The 24,833-nt window shown below is 49.8% G+C and overlaps 1 protein-coding gene across 1 annotated transcript; it reads right to left on the minus strand.

The window, feature by feature from the left end:
• Positions 1 to 4,113: 4,113 nt before the first annotated feature.
• MEOX1 (mesenchyme homeobox 1) lies at positions 4,114 to 21,490 on the minus strand. The gene is made up of 3 exons (XM_007955199.2): positions 21,022 to 21,490; positions 5,508 to 5,680; positions 4,114 to 4,236 (listed from the first exon to the last, which is right to left on the minus strand). Exons 1-3 carry the CDS (start codon positions 21,488 to 21,490, stop codon positions 4,114 to 4,116), a joined length of 765 nt encoding a protein of 254 aa, XP_007953390.1.
• Between the last annotated feature and the right edge of the window lie 3,343 nt (positions 21,491 to 24,833).

Below are 24,833 nucleotides of genomic sequence, written 5' to 3' on the forward strand. Positions count from 1 at the left end.
AAAAGCCTCTGGCTTCAGTCGGCCAGGAGCAGGAGGCAGAGCTGAAGGCCAAGGTTGAGGGGCTTTCACCCAGCCCCTAGAGACTGGAACTTTGAACTCAGACTTAAAGCCTCCAAACTGCAAGAGAATAAACTCCTGTTTCTTTAAGCCATCCCATTTGTGGTATATTTTTGTCAGAGTGGTACTAGGTAACCAAAACACTTCCCTAATCTTTTTTTTTTTTTTTTAAGTTTTTATTGTGATTTGGGTGCAATTTTACAAAGCAGATTCATTTCACATTCAACAGTTCATACACCTCTTGTTCCATGACACTGACAATAACTTTCACAATATAATAGCTCTCCGTCCACCTCCTCTCTGTGGTTACTCCTTCCTGTGTCTTTTATACCTACCGGTTCCTGACAGCCCAGCTTTCTCCCTATGCAAATGCTGCTTTTCTGATCTCCCATGACTGATTGTTCTAAGGAGTGTGTCTCACTGGTGTGAGTCAGCTCATAGGCCTGTCTATTGTTTGGCTGAGTTGAACCACTGGAATGAGTCCAATTCCAGGCCAGAAGAGTGACTCGGTGCCATAGTCTCAAGGGTTTCACTAATCTCTATCTGACCAGTAATCCTATTTTTTTCTTCATGTTTTTTAATTTGGTTCCACATTTTTTTCTCCCACTTTATCCAGGATCTCCAATTTTGATCTATTTCCAAGGGGCTAGCATTGATAGCTGGGGACCATCTAGTACTTCTGGTCTCAGGGTCATGTAGGCTGAGGTTCCCATGGTTCACTGGTCCTTTGGACAAATTGTTTCTGTACATCTTTGATTTTCTTCACTCTTCTTTGCTCTGGACAAGGAGAGACCAATAATAGTTGCATCTAGATGGCCACATGCAAGCTTTTAAGGCCCCAGTTGCTACTCACCAAAGTAGGGTGTAGAACAACGTTTTTGTGCACTATGCTGTGCCAATTGAGCTTGTTGTGCCCGTGACCATGTTGCTGAGCCTGCAGGCCCAGTGAGTCCTTCCCTCAACCTAATTGTATTTTTAGTGTCTTGTAGCCCGAGGGGCTCATCTTCTGGCACTATCTCAGACAATGTTCTGCTCTTATTCATAAAATTTTCACTGGCCAGGTTTTTAAATAACTAGATTGTCAGGTCCTTTTCCCCAGTTTGTCTTAGTGTGGAAGCTCTGCTGAAACCTGTGCACTGTGGGTGACCCTGCTAGTATTTGAAATAGTACAGGTGGCATAGTTTTAAGCACCACTAACTGGTTGTAAAATCTTGGATATTTACTTAACTTCTCTCTGCTATGATTGCTTCATCTGTAAAATGTGAGTAATAGCATTAACTCTTGGGATTGTTTAAAAAGACCAACCTACTGCCATTGAGTTGATTCTGACTCATAGTGACACCCATTGGGTTTCCAAGGCTGTAAATCTTTATGGAAACAGATTGTGTCATCTTCCTCCCAGGGAGCAGCCGGTGGGCTTCGACCACCAACCTGGTTAGCATCCAAATGCCTTACCCACTATGCTACCAGAGCTCATTTAGGATTTTTAAGAGAATCTAATTAGTTCATTCATTTAAAGCACTTAGAATAGTGCCCAACACACAGCAAACATTGTACCCATGTAGGTGAATGGGATTATCTGGGGAGTGAATGCAAAGTGGGCAAGGTGTTGGGCAGAAGGAAACCAATAATGGGAGCATAAGCATTGGATAGGGGGTCCATATGGGAGACAGAGAAGAAACTATTGAGATGGTAGAGAAAAAACTAGAAGAGGTAAAGTCCCTAAAACTAAGGGAGTTGAGTTTCAAGTAGGAAAGGGTGTTCGAGTGTCTACTGGTATGTCTGGCTTACTTGGTTTTGAATCTGAACCTTCACCAAGCCTCCTTTTGGGTATCTTGATTTGGGAGAGTCTGCTGGCTCCTGATGATGTCACTTCCACTCATGCCCACATTTGGCCCAGCCCACCTCAAAGCCAAATCATGGGCCACTCTTCTCCTGGCTCCCTCCCTCCCTTCTCCTCAGTCCTATTTTGTCCACTGTTGACGTTGTGAGATAAACCTATTTTTAATTTAAAAAACATCAGATTGGTGACTTTTCTTTCCTCAGGTCATTTTTTTTTTTTACTATTGGTATGTATTGTTCTCCAAACTCTGAATTTAAAAATTAGAGATGGTTAGTTTATGTTCAAGATTCTTTTACTAACAAAAGAGTTCATCTTTTGCTAACTGAACTTTGACTATTAGATAAACCATTAGGGAAACTGACAACTTTTTACAATGGGAAATGAAGACAATAGATCTCCATGAAGGAAAAACAACGCGATCTGGGTGATTTCTTCATTTTTTTTTGTTACTTCTAGACCTTGTCTCGCCAATCATCAGATGTATGTCATAGGACACACAAGAGCTATGGTTCTTAGCTCTGCAAAGAAAAATCCTGTACACTTTGCTTTTAAGTTGATTTTATTTCTTCAAGAATTTTCTTACAAAGTGAATTGACCTTGTACAGTTAACCTGATGTAATCTTAAGAAAATATATGAAGTATGCTTTAGAAAAAATGACACAGGGACTAACCAGCCATTTCACTGGCAATCATATTCCACAGCTTTTGTCCTTTTGGGATGGGGTTATTTTTACTAATGAATTGTTAAATCTATGTACAAGAGATCCAAAACTCTTGCTGACCTCCCTCTGCAGCTCCAGCTGGTATTGGGAGACAGCACAAGGCAGGTGGGGGGTCTTGTTCCAAGGCTTCAGGCTGCTTGGTCATCAGAAGTATCACCCCCAGAAGATCTGGCTGAGGCCCAGGCAGTCCACACACACAAACCTTGCAGTTACTTCCACAATAGCAGCATCTGTGGAATGCATAACCCATTGTCATCAAGTCAGGGCTGATGCATGGTGATCCCAGGTGTTACAGGGTAGAACGACTCTATAGGGGTTTCTTGGCTGTATTCTTCATAGAAGCAGGTTGCCAGGCTTTTCTTGTGTGGTGGGTTCAAACTGCCAACCTTTAGGTTAATCGTCCAGTGCAAACCATATGTGCCATAGGAAGGGCTCAAATGCATCCTATGGAGGAAGAGGGATTGTTCACTTGTCCCCATTGCAGTCAGAGTCCTTTGAGAACATGGACACAGCAGCTGGAGCACCTTCCACCCCAGGGCTCACATTTCCATGTCTTTATCCAGCAGCCCTAGTAGTTAGTCACCATTCTCAGGACACAGGGGCTACTTTCCAGCCCTCAATTCAACATGTGAGCATCTGATAGGCTTTCAATCCAGAAATTGTGGATTTAGAAGGAATAGCTACTCCATTGCTCTGGGGCTCTGCTCAATGGCCTAGCTCAAGTGCAGGATTGATTTTGAAGAAGTAAATACTGTCCTGTGTTCATTCAGTCAAGCGAATGTGAACAGGCTTCTATAGGGACTACAGAGACTGACACCAGGCTATTTTTTGGACTGTGTTTTTCTCAATCAAGCCTCATAAACCTGACCCCTTAAAAGCCAATAAACTTGGAGACAGGAATGGGTTTCCTAGATGTAGCAGCTGAGTTTCTGTCCTCAATCCTCCTCACATTGGTTTTGGGACAACTAAGAACCCCTAAAGGTTCCGATGTAGAGCTCAAAGAGGAGAGATGGTCCTGGGGCGGGGGGTATCTCTGTCATTTCCTTCTTTCTAGAAGGTTCACTTTCACAAGACACCAGCTGGTCCCAAGGTGCCTTTCCTAGAAGGACAGGTGGTGTCCAGACCTGGAGACGGCCTGGCTGGTATAGAAAAAAGGTGGCAGGAGAGGGTGCAGGTGGCAGCCTGGGGACCTTCAGAGGCCATGTCCCTGGAACTGGTCCCCGCATTCACTCAGGTAGGGCCTCTGGATGAGTTCCCAGAGTTGTTGGGAACAGAGGCCCAGGGAAGGGGCTCCTAAGTCAGAGCAATGCTAAACAGAGCTTTTTGGGAAACTTTAGGGCCTCCAGGATGCTGGGCAGCTTCAAATCCAAGAGTCACTTTGGGACATGGGAAGGCAGCCCTGGGGTGGGTGGAGAGAAGGCGAAGGTGGGATGAGGGTGGGGCAGCGGGTATGAAGCTCAGTCCTCAGTCTTTTTGTCTCCATGGGTGATCTCACTCTGAACTTGGAGAGGCTGCAGAGTCCCCATCCTCAGGGTCCTGCCCATGCGGGGAGATGGGCTGACCCCCTTTCACACGCTTCCATTTCATCCTCCGGTTCTGGAACCACACTTTGACCTAGGAATGGAAGCAAAGGGGCCCAGTCACTCCAGGGCTAGTGCGACCCCCTCCCCTTGTCACAAGGGCGCAGTTCCAGAGGTCCCAGCTGTAAAATCATCACTTGGCCCTCTCTACTCCCCAAAGGCCCAGGAAGTGAGCACCAAAGGGAGCACACTCAAATCGGTCCAGAGGCTTGTCTCCTGGTCTCCAGAGAAAGCCAGGTCCCAGATGTTGTTGTTGTTATGTGCTGTCGAGTCAAACCCGACTCATAGAGACCCCTCCTTGGGTTTCCAAGGTGTTATCACTATGGAAGTAGATTGCCCAAACTTCCTTCTGAGGAGTGGCTGGTGGGTTTGAACCACCAGCCTTCTGGTTAGCAGTCAAGTGCCTTAGGCACTACGCCACCAGAGATAGTCAGGGAGAAAGGTTCTAAACGTCATTCTCCATTGGCTTTACCCATTTCACGTGCCCCGCTCCTTCCATGCCAACACCCCCTCCCTCCACTTCCCATCACCCAGGCACCTGGGGGCACTTTTGCCATTGTTGTGTTGTGTTGAGTTGATTCTGACTCATAATCGATTTCACAGGACAGAGTTGAACTGCCCATAGGGTTTCCTTTAGACCCATGGTATAAAGGAAATATTAAGTATTTTCCATTTAACTAACTCTGGTCTGGACATGTCTGAGCTCCAGTATTGCCTGCAGGCTGGAATTATGACAGGTCCAGAGCTAGAAAGTGGTAGAGGCAGGCTTTGAATCAGTTTTATTCTAACTGCAGGACTCTGGGGAAGTGCTTTAGAAACTGAAAGTTGCTAGCAATGTCAGAGCTTGAAACAAAGGGTCCTCAAAGTGTGTCCAGGAACCATCTGCACATCTGAGTGCAGATTCCCAGCCCCACGCAATCTAACTGCAGGATTGCCCTCTAGAGCTGGGGCTCCAAAACCTGCATTTCAAACAAGTGCCTCGGCTGATTCTAATGCACACGCAAGTTTGGGAATAATCATACCAGTTCGAGGCTGACTGCACATGGTGGGGGGTCCTTTGGGAAACTCTGATGGGTGGATCCTACCCCAGAGCAGTGAACGACTTCTAGGGGTGGAGCCTGGGCACTGGTGTTATTAATATCTCCCAGATGACTCTCGCCTCTGGACACAGTCGAGAACCACTGGACCGTGGAGAGGGGCATAATGAAAGGTTCTGCAGGGTGGTGGGAAAGAGGAGAGGAAGGAAGGGAAGGAACAGAGGAAAGGAAAGATGGCGGAGAAGAGCTGATCCTGCCTGGGCCGCACCTGCCGCTCAGAGAGGTCCAGGTTCACCGCGATCTCGTATCTCCGGAGCCTCGTCAGGTAGTTGTGGTGCGCAAACTCGGCCTCCAGCTCCCGCAGCTGCTCTTTGGTGAAGGCTGTCCGCTCCTTGCGGGCCTTGCTGCCACCCTCCAATTTCCCTCGGTTCTCCTGGTTGTCTGGGGAGAGAGGGCCAGACCAGGAAGCCCGTGAGCCAAAGACCAATCGGTTCCCTTTCTTTTGCCCGTTATGTCTCTTATTTTTAAAGAACTCTAAGAAAGAAGCTGTATTGTCCACTCACCATTCCTTCCGGTGCCTTAGCCCCCTGAGAACTGGGAGGTCATTTTTACTCCCAACCTCAGATTATACACCCCCCCACACACACACCTTTTATTCCTGAAGTGTATGAAGCTGCCTTTGGCTATTTCATGAGCTCCATCACCCAGCCCTGATGTTATTAGCGACTGAAAGCTTGTGGGGGTGAGATGCCCTAAAGCAGAGAGGTTCTTTAAGTGTAGTCCCACCCACCAGCAGTCTAAGCATCTCCTGAGAACTTGTTAGAAATGCAAATCAGCCCCACCCCAATGTAATGCGTTCTCCAACAGAATCTGATGCGCAATCAAGTTTGCAAGCCACTGTTCTGTAAATGCCATCTGCTGCTGGCAGCATCAGCATCACCAGGCGCTGGTCACACATGCCCTACCACCTACCTATTGACTCAGAACCTGCATCTTAGCAGGATCCCAGAGGATGTGTGTGCACACGGAAATTGAGAAGGGAGGCTTTAAGCTTCTTTCAGTCTTTGACCCTGGGAGGGGCCGAGTCTGGAAAGTCCATCTGAACCCCTTGGAAGGAGGCTCCAGGTTAGACACGGTGGAGGTGGAGTGATGAGATCAATCCTAAGTGCTACAGGGGTCCAGGGGAACAGACTGTGCCAGGCATTGGACCAAACACCTTACCAGTACAGTACCAGCTGCCATGAAGTCAATTCCAACTCACGGTGACCCCATGGGTGTCAGAGTAGAACTGCCCTCTACAGAGGTTTCAAAGCTGTGATCTTTCAGGAGCAGATCACCAGGCCTTTCTTTTGAGGTGCCTCTGGCTGGAATTCAACTGCCTATCTTTCAGTTAGGAGCTCTGGTAGCATAGTGGCTAAAGCACTTGACTGCTAACCAGAAGGTTGGCGGTTGAAACCCACCAGCCACTCCTCGGAAGGAAGGTTGGGCAATCCTACTTCCATAGTGATACTGCCTCGGAAACCCAAGGAGGGGTTGCTATGAGTCGGGGCCGACTCGACGGCACACAACAACAACAACAACATCTTTCAGTTAGTTAGCGCCTGTGGTGGTTAAGTTTGTGTGTCAACTTAGCTGGGCCTGGTTGAGTGGCTGGGCAGCTGGATGTAGTATTCCCCATGATGAGACTGGTAATCAACTCCACGGTGGAATCTACTGTGAGCAGCTGAGTAGCTGCCTTATGGAATGTGTTCTGCTTCCTGTATATAAGCAGAAGCCTTGGGAAGTGGTCTCTAGCTTATGGCACACTTGAACCCTGCATGTAGCCATGTCGTTGTTCAGCAGTCCGCCATGTTCTGCTGACCTTGGGACTTTCAATGGGCTTGAATTAATGGCCTGTTGTGTGGTTTGGTAACATCGGGACTGTGCCTTTTTACTTGTCAGCCTTGGGCTTGTCAGTCTAAGCAGCAAGTAGCTGTCTGAGTGAAGAAAAGCTTCTAGGTCCAGTGGGCCAGGAGCAGGAGGCAGAGCTGAAGCCCAAGGTTGAAGGGCTTTCACCCAGCCCCTAGAGCCTGGCACTTTGAACTTGGACTTAAAGCCTCCAAACTATAAGAGAATAAAGTCCTGTTTGTTCAAGCCATCCCATTTGTGATATATCCTTGTCAGAGCAGCACTAGGTAACCAGAACAGTACTCAAGCACTTAACCATTTGTGCTACCCTTATCTCCTCACACTAACCCAGCCAGGGGGGTTATAGTATCATGCTCATTTTACAGACCAGAAAACCAAGCACTGAGAAGTTGAGCAAGTTGTCCGAGTTCATTCAGTTCCTCAAAAGCCAGTAATCAAAGGAAGTTTGACTCATGTACTGTTCCAATGAAAAACATGTAGGAAGGGTTTGCAAAGTGCTGTACAAACGAAAGGGACTGTTATGGTTATCTCCTGGGTGGTGTAAGAGGTGACTCTCCCGTCATTTTCATGGTGGGGGAGGGGCACACAGGAAGGAGACATACAGCTTTACGCAGTCAGTTAACAAGGCATGCCACGTGTTCGGTGAATGGTGGGGCTTTAAGAAGTCTTTCGTGTTTCACAGACTAGAAGGCCGTAACTCAAGGCAGGTGTCTTACCCAAAGTTACACACCTGCACACCCAAAGCAGCACCCCAGCCCCCTGCTCCCTCAAAGACTCCATTCCCACCCTGCAATGTGGAGGGTGAAGAGGCGTAAAGGTCTCAGCTGGCCTGGAGGGCTAGGCAGAGGATTTCGCCTGGTGGAGCAGGGCAAGAAAGCCACCCACACTCTCCGCCCAGCTGCCAAGTTGCCGGGGGCCCGGAGGAAACTGTAGAAACCTCTCCAATTTGGAGAGGTTCTGCGTTCCAATTTGGAGCTGGGAGCCTAGCTGGGTCCCTTCTCAACGCTTCCTTCTACTTTTCATTCAATCCCTCTGTATTGCAGTTTCCGTGTCCTCCGCCCCGGCCAGGGAGCAGAGAGACGGTGGGGGTAGGGGGTGGCTCTGAGGCGCCAGGAGGCGCACGGTAAAGCGATTTGTGCATCCTCCCGGGGCCACCTCGCCGCTCCGCGCCCGCCTGGCGCCCAGGCGGGAAGACGAGTGGGCGCACCGCTCTCGACCCGCGACCCCGAGAAGTCAGAGGGCTGCTCCCCTGAAACTCCCGCTGCAGGGCACCAGACGAGCCGGGAGGCTCCTCGCAGCCCCGTTGGGAATGGGGATGTATCGCGGCGCCCGGCCCGAGTGGGCCGCCTGCGGGGCGCGCCCGAGGAGGAGGGAAAGGGGCTGAGTCCCCGGTCCGGGCTGCTTGCCCGGTAGCCTCTGGCTCCCGGCCGAAGAAGCAGGCTCAGACCCCTCCGGAAGGGAGCGTGGGCTGGAGGGGAAGGACGCACAGCCCGGGCCGGGGGTCCCCGAGGAATCCTCCGGCCTTGACCGCCGCCAGCGCCACACCCCCTCCTGGCCGCGGGCCCGGGAGGGGTGGTCACGCAGCGGATGCGCGGCCTTCTCGGAGCCTCCTGGCCCACGGGCCCCAGAGTGAGGCCAGGAAACCCAGGCTGCAGCTTAGACCCCAGGCGGAGTCAGTGGCTCATTTCACAGTTCCCTCCGACCCCAAGGCGCAAAGTGTTCCTACTCTTCTGTGTAACCGAAGTGTCCAGGGGACATGCCCTGAGGTTTGAATCCTGAATCTCTTGCTGGCGACTTTGAGGATGACACTTCACCTCTCTGGGTCTCAGTCACCAATTTCATCAAGAAAATGGGGGAAATAATACACCTACCTCACAGGGTTATTGAGAAGAATGGACAAATTAGTGTGTGGAAAATGCTCTAAAAGTAATTAAAATAAAATAAAACACTGCCACCGAGTCGATTCTGACTCGTAGCAACCTTGTAGGACAGAGTAAAACTGCTCCACAGGCTGTAAGTTCAAACCCACCAGCCACTCCTCAAACGAAGATTTAGCAATCTATATCCGTGGAGATACCACCTGGGAAACCCAAGGAGGGGTCACTATGAGTTGGGAAAGACTCAACGACCATGAGTTTAAATCCAGACTTCCTGCCTCATCTTTTTCCCACGAGTGGCTGGTGGGTTCACACCACCAACTGGAGTGATTAACCACTGTACCACCAGAGCACCTTAAAAATCACAAATTGCTGGATAAATATACAGTAGTCTTCCAATTAAGGAGCTCTAGTGGTATAGCGAATAAGGCATTTGGCTGCTAACCAAAAAGTCTGCGGTTCGAACCCACCAGCTGCTTCTGGGAGGAATGATAATGCAGTCTGTTTCCGTAAAGATTTACAGGCTTGGAAACCCAGTGGAGGTCCCTATGACTCAGAATCAACTGGATGCCAGTGGGTTGGGTTGGGTTGGGTTAGCATTGTTATGGAGTCCCTGGGTTAAGGCAGTTTGGCTGCTAACCAAAGGATTGGTGATTGATGGTTCAAGTCCACCCAGAGGTATCTGGGAAGAAAGACTTGGCTATCTACTTCCGAAATCCCAGCCTTTGGAAACCTTATGGAGCACAGCTGTGCTCTCACAATGGGGTCCATCCAGGTTGAGCCTTAATTAATTCCATAGCAACTGGTTAGCATTGTCACGTTCATCTATGTTATTAATAGTTCCCACCCTAGGGATGAAGCTGCTTTTTTTCTCACCCTTGCATCTAGCCCCTAGTACCTTCCGTACCTGGCTGGTAGGAGGCCCTCGGTAAATATTTGCCAGGTCTCTTCAGTTCACAGAGGAGGTATCAGCCGTAGAGAGGCCAGGAACTTGCCCAGTGTGCCCAGCAGCTTTTAGGTGGCAGAGCTGGGATTCAAATCTAGGTTACCTAACTCTAGAGCAGTAGCTCTCAACCCTGGAGTCAGTTTCTGCCATCTTCATCTGGCTGGATGGTCCTGGACAATGGAGGCTCTGCCTGACTCCTCTTCCAGGGCTCCTGGGAGCGTCAGCTTGGGTTTCAGCCCACACTCACCTTCCCCTTTACTCAGGCTTGCCTAGGAATACACATGTGCCCCATGGAGTTCCCCACAAACAACCCCCCTCTCACACGCACAGTTCTGCAAGTATCTTTCCAGAGAGAAGAGAAAGGGAGAGAACTCCCCTTGAAGCTGATCTTCTTGGTCTGGCTATGTGGGCCTCTGACCACTGTCAAACAAGACCAGCCCCCCTGGCCACCCACCTCTCCCATCTCTTAGCCTTCGCTTGCTACTTATTCTGATTTAGGATGGGAATGAAGAGGACATAGAAAAAAGCCTGAACTTTGGGGCCACGCCCATGCATGGGTGTGGGTGGGTGGGTGGGTGAGGGGTACTGATGCCAGGAGGACACTGATCTCTCATCAACTTCTGAGAGAGGAAAAACTCTCATCACTGTTAGAAACGATAAAAGGGCCAAAAGTCCCGGAAGCTAGCTGTGAATGCACTGGAGTGCAAGTTATGGTTCAATTTGTTCTGCAACAATATAAAAAATTACAACATTAAAAAAATCAAAATAGAAGAAGAAAAATTGAGCACTTGGTGCTGTTTCTGGCCCAGAGATGTGCAGCCGGCCACGTTACCAAAGTTCTCGTTCGTGACCGCTTCCGCCAAGATGCTTTGGTCTCAATAGAGTAGGTCTTTGTTGGGGAGTCTCCCTCTGCTCTCTGGATCTCAGTTTTCCCAAGTGTGAAACCATGGGATTGGGCTAAATCTTCTTTCATCTGGGGAGTAGTGTCAGAATTTTCTTAATGTATAAGTTCAGGCCCCTAACATCTTCTTCTTTCCCTGACCCCTTCTCCTATTGAGAACCCCTGGCCTCAATGATCTCTTGAAGCCTCTTCCACCTTCAGACATTCTTGCCTTGAACTCTAATTCCTCCTTTTAGTCAGATCCGGAAAGATCTCTGGTGGTACAGTGGTTAAAGCATTTGACTGCTAACCAAAAGGTCAGTGGTTCAAACCTATCACTTGCTCTGTGGAAGTAAGATGAAGAAATCTGCTTCTGTGAAGATTTACAGGCTTGGAAATCCAATGGGGGTGGTTATGAGTCTGAATTGACTTGGTGGTGGTGAGTTTGTTTTAGATCTAGAGACTCAATCCTATGCCCTATCCCAAGACACTCCCCAAACCTTCCCAAAGTCTTCAATCCAAAAATCGTGGTTGTGGGGGAATTTCTCTCTTTCTGACATGCAAAGCTTCCTGCCTAGAGCTGAAGGGAAGAGAGCTATGTTTGCAGAGGTGTCCAAGGACCCTTTGCAGACCTTGCCTAGGTGTTGACCACTGGCAGAGGCTGGCTCCAAGGAAGAGCTCTCTGACCTTGGGCAAGTCCCTTGAGTTCTCTGAGCCTCCATTTCCTCATGTGTAAAATGAGAATAGCTATTTACATAAGGTTGTCATGAGTTGGAGCTGACTCAATGGCCACCAACAACAATCTGCCCACTGTGATCATAAGACTGTTGAGAAAGTAAAATGAGATCAACCACATGTGTTAGCACCTAGCACAGTGTAGCACAGTTCCTGACACACTGTTGAGACCCCATCTGACAGAATCATCTTAAGAGGTTGCATTGGAGATGAAGCTGGAGAGATGGTTCATGGATGGAGGTCAGATAAGATGTTCCTTAAGGTACCATGTCTCTAAGGCTGAGCAAAAGGGATACCTTTTAAAGGTTTGGCCTTTTAAATATTTTCCCTTCTCCACTACTTTCCTGCATCCCTGCTTGGATCTGGCCACTAGTGCCTGGTCCGCTGAGGCACCAGGTGTCCCTTCCAGGACTGCAGAGGGTGGGTGCCCATGCTCAGCCGGTTGCCTCTGTGGATCAAGAAGAGCCACCCCCATTCCAGCCTCTGCCAGGTCTTAGATTCCCAGGACGACCCTCAGAGCAAGCAGGACTGTGATGGAACAGTTGACAGTGGCCAGACAAATGCAAACAGGATGCATGTGTGTGACTGCGGTTTCCATGGGCTTTTATACCACCCAGTGCAAATAATTTCGTAAATAGCTGTCACATTTGGCAGACCTTTCTAAAGTTAGCAGACAGCTTTATCAGAGCTACAGGGAGGGTCAGACAGACCTGGGGGACCACGTCTCTTTGGAATCCTGCTATCCCTACTCCCCAGCTCTCACAGTATCATTTTATATAAATTGCTATCCATGACCAGATAGTGTCATGTGCCCCAGATTTGAATAGCACTTTGCAGGTGATAATGAGTTTCTTTTCCCCAGAGATAAACTCTCCATGGGCTTTCATATCTACCACAGAATCATAGAACAATAGAGCTGATGGTAGACTTAGAGATGAACTAATATCATTAGCCTTTTCATTTTTCAGGTGAGCCCAGAGAAGGTAAGGGACTTGCCTGAGGGCACACAGCAAGTTAGTGATAGAATTGAACCAAGAACTCGGAATTCCTTGATATTTTCACACTATTAGGCTACTTCCCACTATATCCTCTTCATTATTCTGTGAGGTAGGTAAGGTAAGGCCATGTGGCCTAATGGATAAGGCATCTGATTTCCCAATCAGAAAATTGAGGGTTTGAGTCCCTGAATGGTTGCTGCTGGAAATGCTTTTAAGGACCTCTGGTTGCATAGTGCCTAAGCCATTTGACTGCTAACCGGAAGGTTGGTGGTTCAAACCCACCAGCTACTCTGTGGAAAGAAGACTGGGCAATTTACTTCAGTAAAGATTTACCACCTTGGAAACCCAAAGAGGGTTGCTATGAGTTGGAATATATTCAATGGCAGTGAGTGTAGTTTGGTTTTTTTGGTAGGTAAGATACGAATTTGTCTAGAATTAAAGGCTAGGGAGATTAAGCCCCAGGGAAGCTAAATGGCTTGCCCAAGGTCCTCTGGGGTCAGTCCAGGGCCATGCCCACTAAGTCATGCTGCCCTTGGGGGTAGAACAAACATGGAGGGACAGTGCCTGTGTCTGGGTTCAGGTTTGTGTCCAAGAATTCCTCAAGGAGAGAAAAGGGAAAGGATATCTTGGACATAATGTAAGTGGTCAAGACCTTGGCAAACCCTCTGAAAACGGTGTGCATGACTTCCTTGGCTATCATAGCGTGGACACTTTGATGTTCTTGTGAGTTCTGCTCCTGTCAACCTCAGAACAAGGGGTCAAACCATGAAAATGATGGTTCCTGGAGGAACCAACCTGAGACCTGCTGGGTGTTTGGACCTGGGACCTGCCTCATCTCAGTGTTCAGCCCTTTCCCTCTCTTACAGTGGCCTAGAGAGACACAGGTAGGACTCCCAGCCTCTCTGTGGAGCTCAGCAGTGGTCGGGGACTATCAGGCTATGTTTTCTGAAATGGGCATGGCTAGAGCTGGAGCTGTCTTTCTTGAGGGTCCTGGGTGTGGCAGTGAGGGTGGGCAGAGGTAAGGGGAGGACAGTGAGCATGTGGGGTGAGGGAGAGTGGAGGTGAGAGTGGGATGAACTAGGTGATGAGACGGGATGTGGGGACCCTGGAAGAGGAGTGGGGGGGGGTAGAGGGGGAGAAGAAGTGAAGGGGGCAGGGATGCAGTAGAAATGAGGAGAGGTGGAAGCAAGATGGGGGGGATGGGCATGGGCAGTGCTGGGCTTTGTTTGTGTTTATAAGTTCCAGATGTCACCCTCAACTGTCACCGAAGGAAGTGTGGGCTTCAAGCCCCAGGCCCCTTTGCTCAGTTTCTCCAGCACTGTGTGCAAGAAAAAAAAATAAATAAAGAGATAAGCATGCAATATACAAGGATAGGCTGGATGGAGCAAACATTTATGTGCTTGGCTGGTAATCGAAAGGTTGATAGTTCAAGTCTACCCAGAGGTGCCTCAGAAGAAAAAGGTGGCCATCTACTTCTGAAAAATCAGCCAGTGAAAACCCTATGGAGCAGTTCTACTCTGATATGCACGGGTTGCCTTGAGTCTGGACTTGACAATAGCTAATAAAAGGATGGAAGGGCGGGGTCCTGGCCAGTGAGCCGAAATGGGTGGGAAGCCTGATTCAGTGAGCAGAGAGAGAGTTGGGGACATGGATGGGCTGGCTCTGGGGGTCTGCAGGGGCTGTGAATCTTGCCCCACAGAAAGAAAGAAATGCTGTGCCTCTGGGATCCATCCCTGCTTACCTTGACCAGGTGTGTCTGATTTATTGAACTCAGGGAAGTAGTCAAGGGGGGGCAGAACCCTGAGACCTTAGCCTGGAGGGGTGTTAGGGCCCCTTGACTGATCTTCTTATGGCCACAGGATCTTTGGACCTTTACATTTTGGAAGCTGGTCAGAACCCTGCTGCCTTGTGGAAAACTGACTTTCTGCAGAACTTCTCAACTCTGCCTGGGCAGGGGCCTGAGCTAGCCCTGCTCAAGCTTTGGGCTGGTGCCTCTGAGTTAAGGCAGAGTCCAAGCTGGGGTCCTCCCTAGCATGCTTCTCTGCCTGTCAGAGGACAGGCAGGAGTTTCAACCAGGAGGCAGAGGACACCCACAGAGACCTGGGCAGAGTGTGGGGTTCCTGCCACTCCCTCCTAAGGCTTCTTCCTCGTGGGGGGATATGGGCTTGGGGTGAGAGGTGCTGCAGCGGCTGTGCAGCCACTCAAACTGCGCCCCACCCAGCATGCATGGACCCTGGGCCAGGTTGTCTGCAGAGGACAGGTAGGCCAACTGGCGGCAGGCTGCAGGCTGCACAGGCTCCATCCGAGCTCATTGGGTCATTCTGCCTAACTAAGCTTTGAGCGTGGGCAAATTGGGTACAGCCAGCATCAGGGAAAGATTTTGAAAAGAGAAAGGTTTAAGGGGTTACCAATTGTCAGGCAGCACTAGCTGTGGACTTTACATCCCCCAGGCAACCCTCCGAAGTGGACACAGTTAATCCTCATTTCAGTGAGGTTCAGGACTCACCTGAGGTCATATAGGCAGGAAGTTATGGACCCAGGATCAGAACCGGGTCTTCCTGGTTAGCACACTTAACCTTGGCCCCCACTCCTCATCACCATGTCAGGGGCCGGCCTGGCTATGAGATCACCTTGTAACTACTGTGGGCAGAGTCACACCAGTGATCCAAGTGGCACTCACTGGAGTTGTCCATTTATTATATTCTCACCACCCTGTTGTCTCTTTCTTTCTTTGTCAAACAACCTCCTTTTTTAGAGATTCCTTTCTAAAATTACCTCCTCTTTTTTCATCTCTTGATGGTGTAAGAATTCAAGGATCTGCATGCATGTGGCCAGAAAAAATACCCTATCTACAGTGGCAAATTCTATAGTGGATGGGTCCCTGGGCTAGGAAAGCCCTGAAGACCTCCTCACTCTGAGATGCTGCTTTCATTAGAGGGGTTCGTAACTGGAGCATTTGTACCACTGCTAGAACCCTGTCCCTGTCTCTACAGCCCTCAGGCCCCCATAGCCACTGCTCACTGCTGAGCAGCGAGGGAGCGAGGCAAGAAGGGGTGCTTGGCCAGGCAGATGCTCACCAATGGGGACCTCTGTGCAAACCAGGACAAAGCACCCTCTCCTCTAGATTGGAGCACACAGCCACACTCCAGAGTGATAGCTGGACTTCTTAGCCACCTACCCCTGGCTGTACTGTACCCCCCCCCCCAACATGCTGTCTAGCCACGGCAACCTGGTACTTGGGGATCTGGCCCCAGCTCCCCCTGGGGGTGCCTCTGCAGAGTCAGCCCAGCTTGCAGGTGGGTGTTTATGGGTCTTTCTGACCCCAGCACTCACCCTGACCCTGGCCTGGTTTTATGATGAAAGTCTGGCTCTCCACACACTTCTCTTGTGAGTGACAGAGTAAGGGGCCTGATGTATTTTGCAGAAGCACAGCACACACGGCGGAAACCCCATGCCAGGCTGAAACAGAGGCTGCTAACCAGACACCGAATGAGCTTCTCCCATGTGCAAATGTTTGTAGGCGCTGGGGAGACTTCAAGGTGAAACAGACTTGATTCCAGCTCTCCCGACACTCCCATTTTAGGAGGAGAAGCAGTGGAGTGGTGATGTGTGTGCGTCCAAAAAACCAAACTCACTGCCATTGAGTTGGATCCGACTCATAGCGACCCCTTCTTGGGTTTGTGAGGCAGTATCTCTACGGAAGTAGATTACCCAACCTTCCTTCCAAGCAGCGCTGGTGGGTTTGAACCACCAGCCTTCTGGTTAGCAGTCAAATGTCTTAGGTACTACGACACCAGAGCTCCCGGTGTGTGTGTGTTGTGTGTGTGTCAAAAAGGGATTCCTAGAAGGTTGGTTTGAGAGCTGGATCTTAACATAAGTAGAGCTCCAACAGGCAGAAGAGTGGGGGAAGGGAAGGGTGTTCCAGGCAAAAAGAGGCTCCTGAGCGGAGTCAGGGAAGCAGTGTGTTTGCCCCCTGGTTTGTACAAACGGTTAAGGCACTTGGCTGTTAACCCAAAAGTTGAAACCCGAGTGCACCCAGAGAGGTCTGGGAAGAAAGGTTTGGTGATCTGCTTCTTAAAGACCCGCCCCTGAAAATCCCGTGGAGCACAATTCTACTCTGACACACGTGGGGTCGGAGCAGTTGAAGCCAGCCTGATAGCAAGTGGGACTGGGAGTTTGCCATGCAGGTAAGCTGGTGTGGCTTCTTGGGAGGGTGGGAGGGTGTGGAGGGAGGTCAAGGGCAAGAGGAGCCAAATTGCGCTGAGTTCTTCAGCCTCCACAAAGTGCGAGTATGGAGTTAGGCAGGGACGAGATGATATCAGTTCTTGAAGGGGAGAAATGGTGGAAGGACAAGCCTAGGGAACACTGAAGGCGGACCAGACCAGAGGCTATGTATGGCAGGAATTGCACGAGCCTTGGGCGCCACTGGGGCTGGGGAGACACCAATGAGCGGTTTTCTATTTGCCATTGCAGTTTTCCGCCGCCAACTGTGAGAGATCTTTCAACAATTTAAAACTAATTGCCGTCGGCACTATTTTCCATAGATACGCCTCTGGATGAGACAAATGGAGTCTGATTAAAGGCATCCCTGCGGAGCGAGTGTGCGCTGAGCCGCCCCGAGGGCTTTCCCAGGCTGGATCAGATTCACCTGTAGCAGGCGGATCACAAGCGACCTTCCCTTGAACCCCATCAGGAAATCACCGCGAAATCCCTCACTCCCATAAATTAAGGACGACCACGGTAGCAAGGACAATTTGGGGAAAAACAGCACTGGCCTCGCAGCTGTCCCTGCCAGCGGGGGTCTTTAACACTCACTGGCCTGGGGCTGGGAGCGGTCATGCGCGTAGCATCACATTGGTGTCCTAAATCAGTTCTGTGCTGTGAGCCAACAGGGCGTCCCAGTTTGGAGGGGGGGAGGGAGCCCGCTTTCTGATACTGGAGCAAACCAGCCCCACCTTCCAGGGGGCATTGTTGTTGTTATTTGCCGTCGAGTTGGCCCCGACTCATAGCGACCCCTCCTTGGGTTTCCGAGGCAGTATCACTACGGAAGTAGGATTGCCCAACTTTCCTTCAGAGGAGTAGCTGGTGGGTTTGAACCGCCAGCCTTCTGGTTAGCAGTCAAGTGCCTTAGGCACTATGCTACCAGAGCTCCCCCAGGGGGGACATTAGCAGGTAGCATTTGGGGATGGCAGAGAATAAAGGGAGAGAGAGCAGAGAACTTTCCCCTTACAACAAACTTGCAGTAACTTCCAGTTACAGGAGCTTCCTCAGCCAGCCAGGACGGGTGCATTTACCAGACACCACCACAGCCCGCCCCTCCCAATCTCTCCAGTCAGCCTCTGAGCTCCAAGCGCCTAATTGATGAAAAACAGATTTTAGGACCAACAAGGGTTGCAAGAAGCTCCCATATGTTACACCCCAGACTCAGGAATTTCTGAGACAGTATATTTGAAATATCTGATTGCACTGTCTCTATAAATACATGAATGTTTGTCAGATCCTCTGTTCTGTGATCTTCACAGAGGCTCTATATGGCAGGTGCTGTTATTATATTCCCAGGAGCTCTGGTAGCATAATGGCTAAAGCACTTGACTGCTAACCAGAAGGCTGGTGGTTCAAACCCACCAGCCACTCCTCGGAAGGAAGGTTGGGCAATCCTACTTCCGTAGTGATACTGCCTCGGAAACCCAAGGAGGGGTCGCTATGAGTCGGGGCCGACTTGACGGCACATAACAACAACAACAACATTATCATATTCCCATTTTATAGCTGGGGAAACAGAGGCTCCGAGAGGTTAAGAGCTTGCCCAAAGTCATGCAGCCCGAAGCTGTGGTGCTGACACTGTGCCTGTCTGTCTGATGATGAAGCAAAGGGAAACACAGTTTTTACGGATGCTGGTCCCACCACCAAAGATTGCTCAGTCGGACTAGGGTGAGGGAAGGGAGACCTTCACTTTGATTGTAAAATGTAAGAGATGCCTAAACCCCCAGTAATCAAGATAAGTAATATTTTCATGCAATATTTAAAAAATCAAAATTAACGCAAGAATTCACAATAAAAAAAAAATAACATTTTAAATAGAGACTCTACCGAGTGAAGCAGGATGGGCAGGGTTGGGTGGTAGGTGGGAGTTCTTTATGGATTTGTCCAATCTGAGCTGAAGTTCTCATTCCTGGAGGTGGTTTAGAGACTTACTCATCCTTTTCTCTTTCTTTAAGCTCTTAGGAAGTGTGTCTTTCCTGCCTTCTCCTTGAGTTAAATTCCAAACAAAGAGTTGAGCAACTGGGCAATAAAGATTCCCACGTGGAACCGAGAGTGGGTTTGGAGCCATATGGGAATGAATGAATGTCAGCTTGCTGTGCCCTGCTTCACGCCACTGCTGCTGCTCCTGAGGGGACCCTGCAAGAGAACCCAGGGCCTCTCCTGAGTAGGGGAACCCTATCCTCAGGTCTGAACCTATGAGCAGTGTGGGACATTCAGCAGAGGGTGCCCATGTGTACTAGGGGTGGGCAGCTGCTTGGCATCTGAGCTTAGCCCTGGGCCATTCACTGAAATGAAGAATGATGAGATTTTTGCCTGAGCCCAGAAGGCTCTTGGTTTTGCCCATCCTCTCACAACGCCCTTGCTCACAGGTCTGGGAAGGCGGCTGGCCACAGCCTTTGTAGAGAGGCAGAGCTGGAGGAGGAACAGATGCAGGCACTACAGAGGGGAAGGCTGTTCAGCTACATGCACAGTCAAGTCACTGAGAGTTCTTTGGGGAGGAGAAGCAAAAAAATGCTCCAATTCTCAGTAAATCTCCAACCAGGCGGGGGATTTAAAGGGCCCTTCTTTTTAACAGAGAACCTCTGGTGGAACAGTGGTTAAAGCATTTGACTGCTAACCAAAAGGTCAGCTGTTTGAACCCACTACAAAAGGTCAGCTGTTTGAACCCACTAGCTGCTCCTTGAGAGAAAGATGTGGTAGTCTGCTTCTGTAAAGATTACAGCCTTGGAAACCCCACAAGGGCAGTTCTAGTCTATAGTCCTATAGGTGGCGTAGTGCCTAAGGCATTTGCTGGCTAACCAGAAGGCTGGTGGTTCAAACCCACCAGCCACTCCTCAGAAGGAAGATTGGCAATCTACTTCTGTACAGATACTGCTTCGGAAATCCAAGGAGGGGTTGCTATGAGTCAGATCCTACTTGATGACAGTAAGTTTGGCTTGGTATAGGGTCCTATTAGGCTGCTATGAGTTGCAATTGACTTAACAGTAATGGGGCTTTGGTCTATTTAGCAAGTTAGGTGGTGCAAATAGTTAATGTACTTGGCTGCTAACCGAAAGGTTAGAGATTCGAATCTACCCAGCAGTGTCTTAGAAGAAAAGCCTGGCAATCTAGTTGGAAAATCAGCCCTTGGAAACCCTATGGAGCAGAGTTCTGCTCTGACACACGTGGGGTTTCCATGAGGCAGAAGCTGTTTGATGCAACAGTTTGTTGTTGTTGTTGTTTCTCTTTGGCAACCAAGGGACAAGTCGTGGTTATTACAATCTGTTTGACTATATCTAGGGGGTTTATTCAAGCACAAATATCATTAAAAATGCTTGAAATCCAACTGAAGGCTGTGGGACTGGAGGCCTGAGAGCCTGGATTAGAGCTCACGTCTAGGTTTCCCTGGGAGTGAGGGGTTTCCTGGGACACAGGAGTGGGCAAACTGGAATGGACTTGTCAGTTTATTTCAACCCATTCTAGCAGCGTCCCCTCAAACGTTCAGTGTCTCATTTTCCCCATGTACAGAATGAGAGTAATAAAACTTGCTGTCATTTGGATACATCATCATGAAAAGCTAGTGGCTAGTAAAGGACACAGTTGGTAAAGTAAGGGGTTGGCAAAAATGAAGGACACCTTCAGTGAGATGGACTGACACAACAGTCACAAAAGTGGACTCCAACACACCAACGATCATGAAGGGACACAGGCCAGACAATCTTTTGTTCTGTTGTACATAAGGTCAACCCAAGGCAGAAAGCTGACGCCACATCAACCACCACCAATCACAACCCACCTTGTGAACTCATGGGACTCAAAGGAGGCAACGGGTGTTTCCCACAACACCTTAAACCACCCTGTCCTAACACCTCCCACTGCCAGACAGTCCTTTCAGCCTCTTTGTCTTCCCAGTCTGAGCTCTTGGGAGGCAAGACCACCTTATCTGTCTCTGCACTCCCATGTTCATTCTCTTGCTGACCCAGGAACTCTGGGGATACAGAGTCCGCCCCCACCATCAGAGAATCCTAGAACTCCGAAGGGCAGAAACCCCAAAGGTCACCTGATCTAGCCTCGTGCCTTGGGGTAAGTTAGGTAGTACTGTTCACATCTCATGGTGGGGCAACTGGGAGGATGAATGACCTCCCCAAGGTCACACAGTTAGTACAGGAACAGTTGGCTGCTCTCCAGCCACTTACCTGAACTCTCCTTTTTCCGTCGGGTTGACTTCTTCTCCGTCTCATTGGCAGTGCTCCCAAGAACCCCGTAGTCCTCACATGGGCCTCCCAGGGCATCCACCAAGCCTGGGCTGCTGGCCCCCATCTCCCGCGAGCCCCCAGCTGGGCCCGGATTGAGCCTGCGCCGGGCCTCTGTGACAGGGAAGTGCCATTCAGGGGGCTGTGGGAAGGCGGGGTGCTGCTCAGTGAAGACACGCTCCTCCCGGGGCAGGCTGTGTGGTGTGGCTGCTAGACAGGAGGCCGAGAAGTCAGGGTACGCTGTTGTCGCCGTCGCCGGGAAGTCTGGTTTCTGGTGGAAGGAGAATGGGGTTGGAGGGTAGTGGGGGAGCCCCAAGGTCCCATTGCCTTCCGAGTGGGGATTTCGAAGGCAGCCCCAGATAGGGGCCGGGGGCTGGGGGCTCCTCATGCAGCTGTTGGCCACAGGATCCATCTGTGTCGGCAGCCTGCCTCAGTCTTCTCAAAGGTTTGTCTCTTTACCCTTACTAGATCCAAATATTTTTAAATGAAAAAAAAGAAAAAGAAATAGGAGGACAAAAAGTTCAACAGAAAATTCACCCCAAGAACCAAAGCAAAAACCAAAACTAAAGTCTTTCCTCAAAGTATGCACACATGTGGCCAGCACTGCACATGTGTGACACACACCTATATCGGACTTCACTCCTCGTTTCCTGCCCCCCAGCACACCAGTCTGCCTATTGGGGTGCCTTGTGCGTGTATTTGTCGCCGATGACACCGAACATTTTCACTGGCCCAGCTCAGCCCCACCAGCTGATGAGGAACTCTGTCCTGGTGCCTCGAAGCCAATGCCTGCAGAGGGCCGGCCCAGCGCTCTCTGAAACACACTTTTAAATCCTGCGGTGGGGAGAGAGTGACACATTTCTGAAGTGAAATGTGAGAGAGGAGAGGGTGGGGTTAACCCGTTTGCACACAAGATCCCCTCCAACCAAAACCGCGCAGGCAACTATTAATCATCAGAAACCTTATATGCACGTCTAATGGGATTTGCAGATGGAGACTTTTAAAGAAACATTGTCTGTATTTCTTTTTTTTATTTTAAGGACGGAGAGCAGCTCACACACACCACCTCTTTAATGTGCCTCCTGTAACACTATGAAGCTATTTTTATTGCACTGTTAACAAAATTCCCCAAGTCTTGGATTTGGAAAAAGCCTTAAGTCAGATCCAGAATCCATCAAATGCCAAATTCCAGGGAGTGAAGTGGGAATAAGTGCAAGAGACAAGCTTGCTGATTGCATTTGATTTAAAGGCCCTTCTGCTGCTGCCTGCAGAAAAGGAAGGTGGATTAAAAGAAATCTTGTTTGCAAGTCTGGGCAGCCCACTCCGCTCTGTAGAATAAAGAAAGACACACTCCAGTAAAAAGTCATTTCTCTTTCCCAAAGTGGCATTCTCACCTTTTCAGTAACTTAAGAAAACAACCAGATTCTTCCTTCCGCTCTTTAACCTCCGACTTATATGCCAATTAGCCACACTCTTCTCTGGAGGGGTTTTCAAGTCATTTTTCTCCCGGACAAAGGCAAGGCTCTTAAAGCAGTCCTTGAAGTTTCCCTGACCTCCTCCCACCTGTTCCCTCCCTCTTAACCTCCACCCACCTGCTTCCCTTTGCCTAGACCCCAGAGGTCGTGGCTTCCATGGAATCTGGTGCATGGAAATTGAAATCAGGGGGATTCCTTTTCATTTATTGTTGTAAATATGTATATATAACACAACATTTACCAACTCAACATTTTTCACTTGTGCACTTTAGTGGCATCGATTGCATTCATCACGTTGTGTGACAACTACCAAAATTGTCGCCAATTTTCCCATCACCAGAGCGGTCACTTGGGTCCTCCTGGATGGTACTTATCACAGGAGGACCAGCCCAAGGCCACCTCGACCCATCCGTCTACTCAGTCTGCTGGTCCCGGCTGATGTTTTCATCAGAGGCTGTCCTTCCCAACACACGAGGGTCAGATCTTCTCTCCCACCGACTATCTAGAGCAGCAGGGGCAGCAGGATTGGGGCAGAAGTGGGTCTGTGACCTTAACGGCAGCATCTCTGCCAGCTGGTCCAAAGATACCAGGGTTCCCTGAGGAGGGGCTTTGGGTTTAGCTCTGCAGCCTGAAGGGGAGGGAACCTGGGAGAAGGGTCCAGGAGGTGCTCCAAGCAGGAGATGTAGGCAGAGAGGAAGAGGGGCTCGGTGGTAAGTGGAGGCCACAACTTTACACAGAAATTCTGCCAATATACATCCCAGTGGGCAGGAAGAGCTGTAAAGAGATAGGCGTGTGTGTGTCCTTAGTCAGGAAACAGACACCCCTCTCCTGGAATGTGTGGTTGGGGCAGGGGGCGTTGCAGACAGTAGAGACAAGGGTGTTATAGGCACAGAAAAGACACATTGCTCTGCTTTATCCAGGACTTAGCTGTTTCACATACATTTCTCCTTTGAATCTCACAACTCTCCTATTATGGATAAAATAAGAACTTTTCCAGGTGAGAATACTGAGGCTCAGACAGATGAAGTGAGCTGCTCGGAATCACACAGCTAAGAAATGGCAGAACAAGGAGTTGCCCTCAGGGACCCAGGTGGCAAGTCTGCAGCAGCTTGATGCAGTGGAATAGGCACTGGCTTTGGGGTTAGACAGAGCTGAGTTCAAGTCTTAGGTCTGCCACTTCCCAGTTATGTACCCTCAGACAAGTCAATTCAATGAAATAAGCTTCCATTTTCCTCATCTGGGGTGACAATACTAGCTGATGTTCATCCACTGATCTCAGCACCTTACACATATTATCACCCCAATAGATCCCCATAAAAGCCCTCAGGCAAGTGCTATTCTCCTCATCACTACTGTTCAGAAGAGGAACCTGAAGCACAGAGAGGTTGTGTAACCTACACAAGGTCACACAGCTGGTCTGTGAAAGATTCAGGATCCCAACCCAGATGGCCTGGTTCTGCTACATCAGAATCTCCACCTCAGGGGTGCTTGTGAACTTTAAATGAAATCCTGTATGTGAAGTAGGTAATTAATACATGTAGCTCTCTTCCTCGATGATTCTGAAGAGAGAACATGTTGAGGAAGTGTCGAGGAAATTCTATGGAAACAATTCTGTGCTATGGGGGCTCTGGAAGGAATCCATAGGAGGCTGGGAAGAAGATCTGGCCTGTCAACTTCCCTAGGAAAACCTTCCTGGGGGCCTGGCAAGTAGGCCCGCAGGCTGTAACCGGATTCCCGCTCCAGCCTCCGCATCTGGCCGAGGGACCCCATTCTTGGAGGCCCAGCAGCCTGGCCCTTTGCCCCTGGGAAGGGTGGTCCCTGGGTCATGGTGGGGTGGGGGGAGAGGTCAGGAGGGGCAGTAGGGAGGGGGCATGGCAGGGGCACTCGGTGCTGAGAACGCAAGGCCCTGGCATCCCAGAGCCCGTACAGCTGCTGGTGTCTGTCAGCCACCCTGCGGGGGCACAGCCAGGGGCCTGCTGGCCTCTACATCTTCCTGACAGGCCCTTCTTCTGAGGCCAGGAAAAAACAACAACAGTTCCTCCCCTCACGGCAACCCATTTGTTAGATGAAGGCTGGGGACGAGCACCTTTAACCTCCTCAAAGTCAGCGTTTCCCCGTCAAGGCCCCGCAGGCACATGAGACAGAGATGGATGGAAATGGCTGTTTGTAAAACAGCCCTGTGGCCAGGCGGCCAAGGGGAGCAGGGTTTCCAGGAAGGGAGGAGATCCCGGTTTCTGGTTGTTGTTGGGGGTGGCAGGAGGAGGAAGAGGAAAAGCGTGA

The sequence above is a fragment of the Orycteropus afer genome, unplaced genomic scaffold, assembly GCF_000298275.1.
Source record: "Orycteropus afer afer isolate SDZICR_OR568_19922 unplaced genomic scaffold, OryAfe1.0 scaffold00495, whole genome shotgun sequence".
NCBI lineage: Eukaryota > Metazoa > Chordata > Mammalia > Tubulidentata > Orycteropodidae > Orycteropus > Orycteropus afer.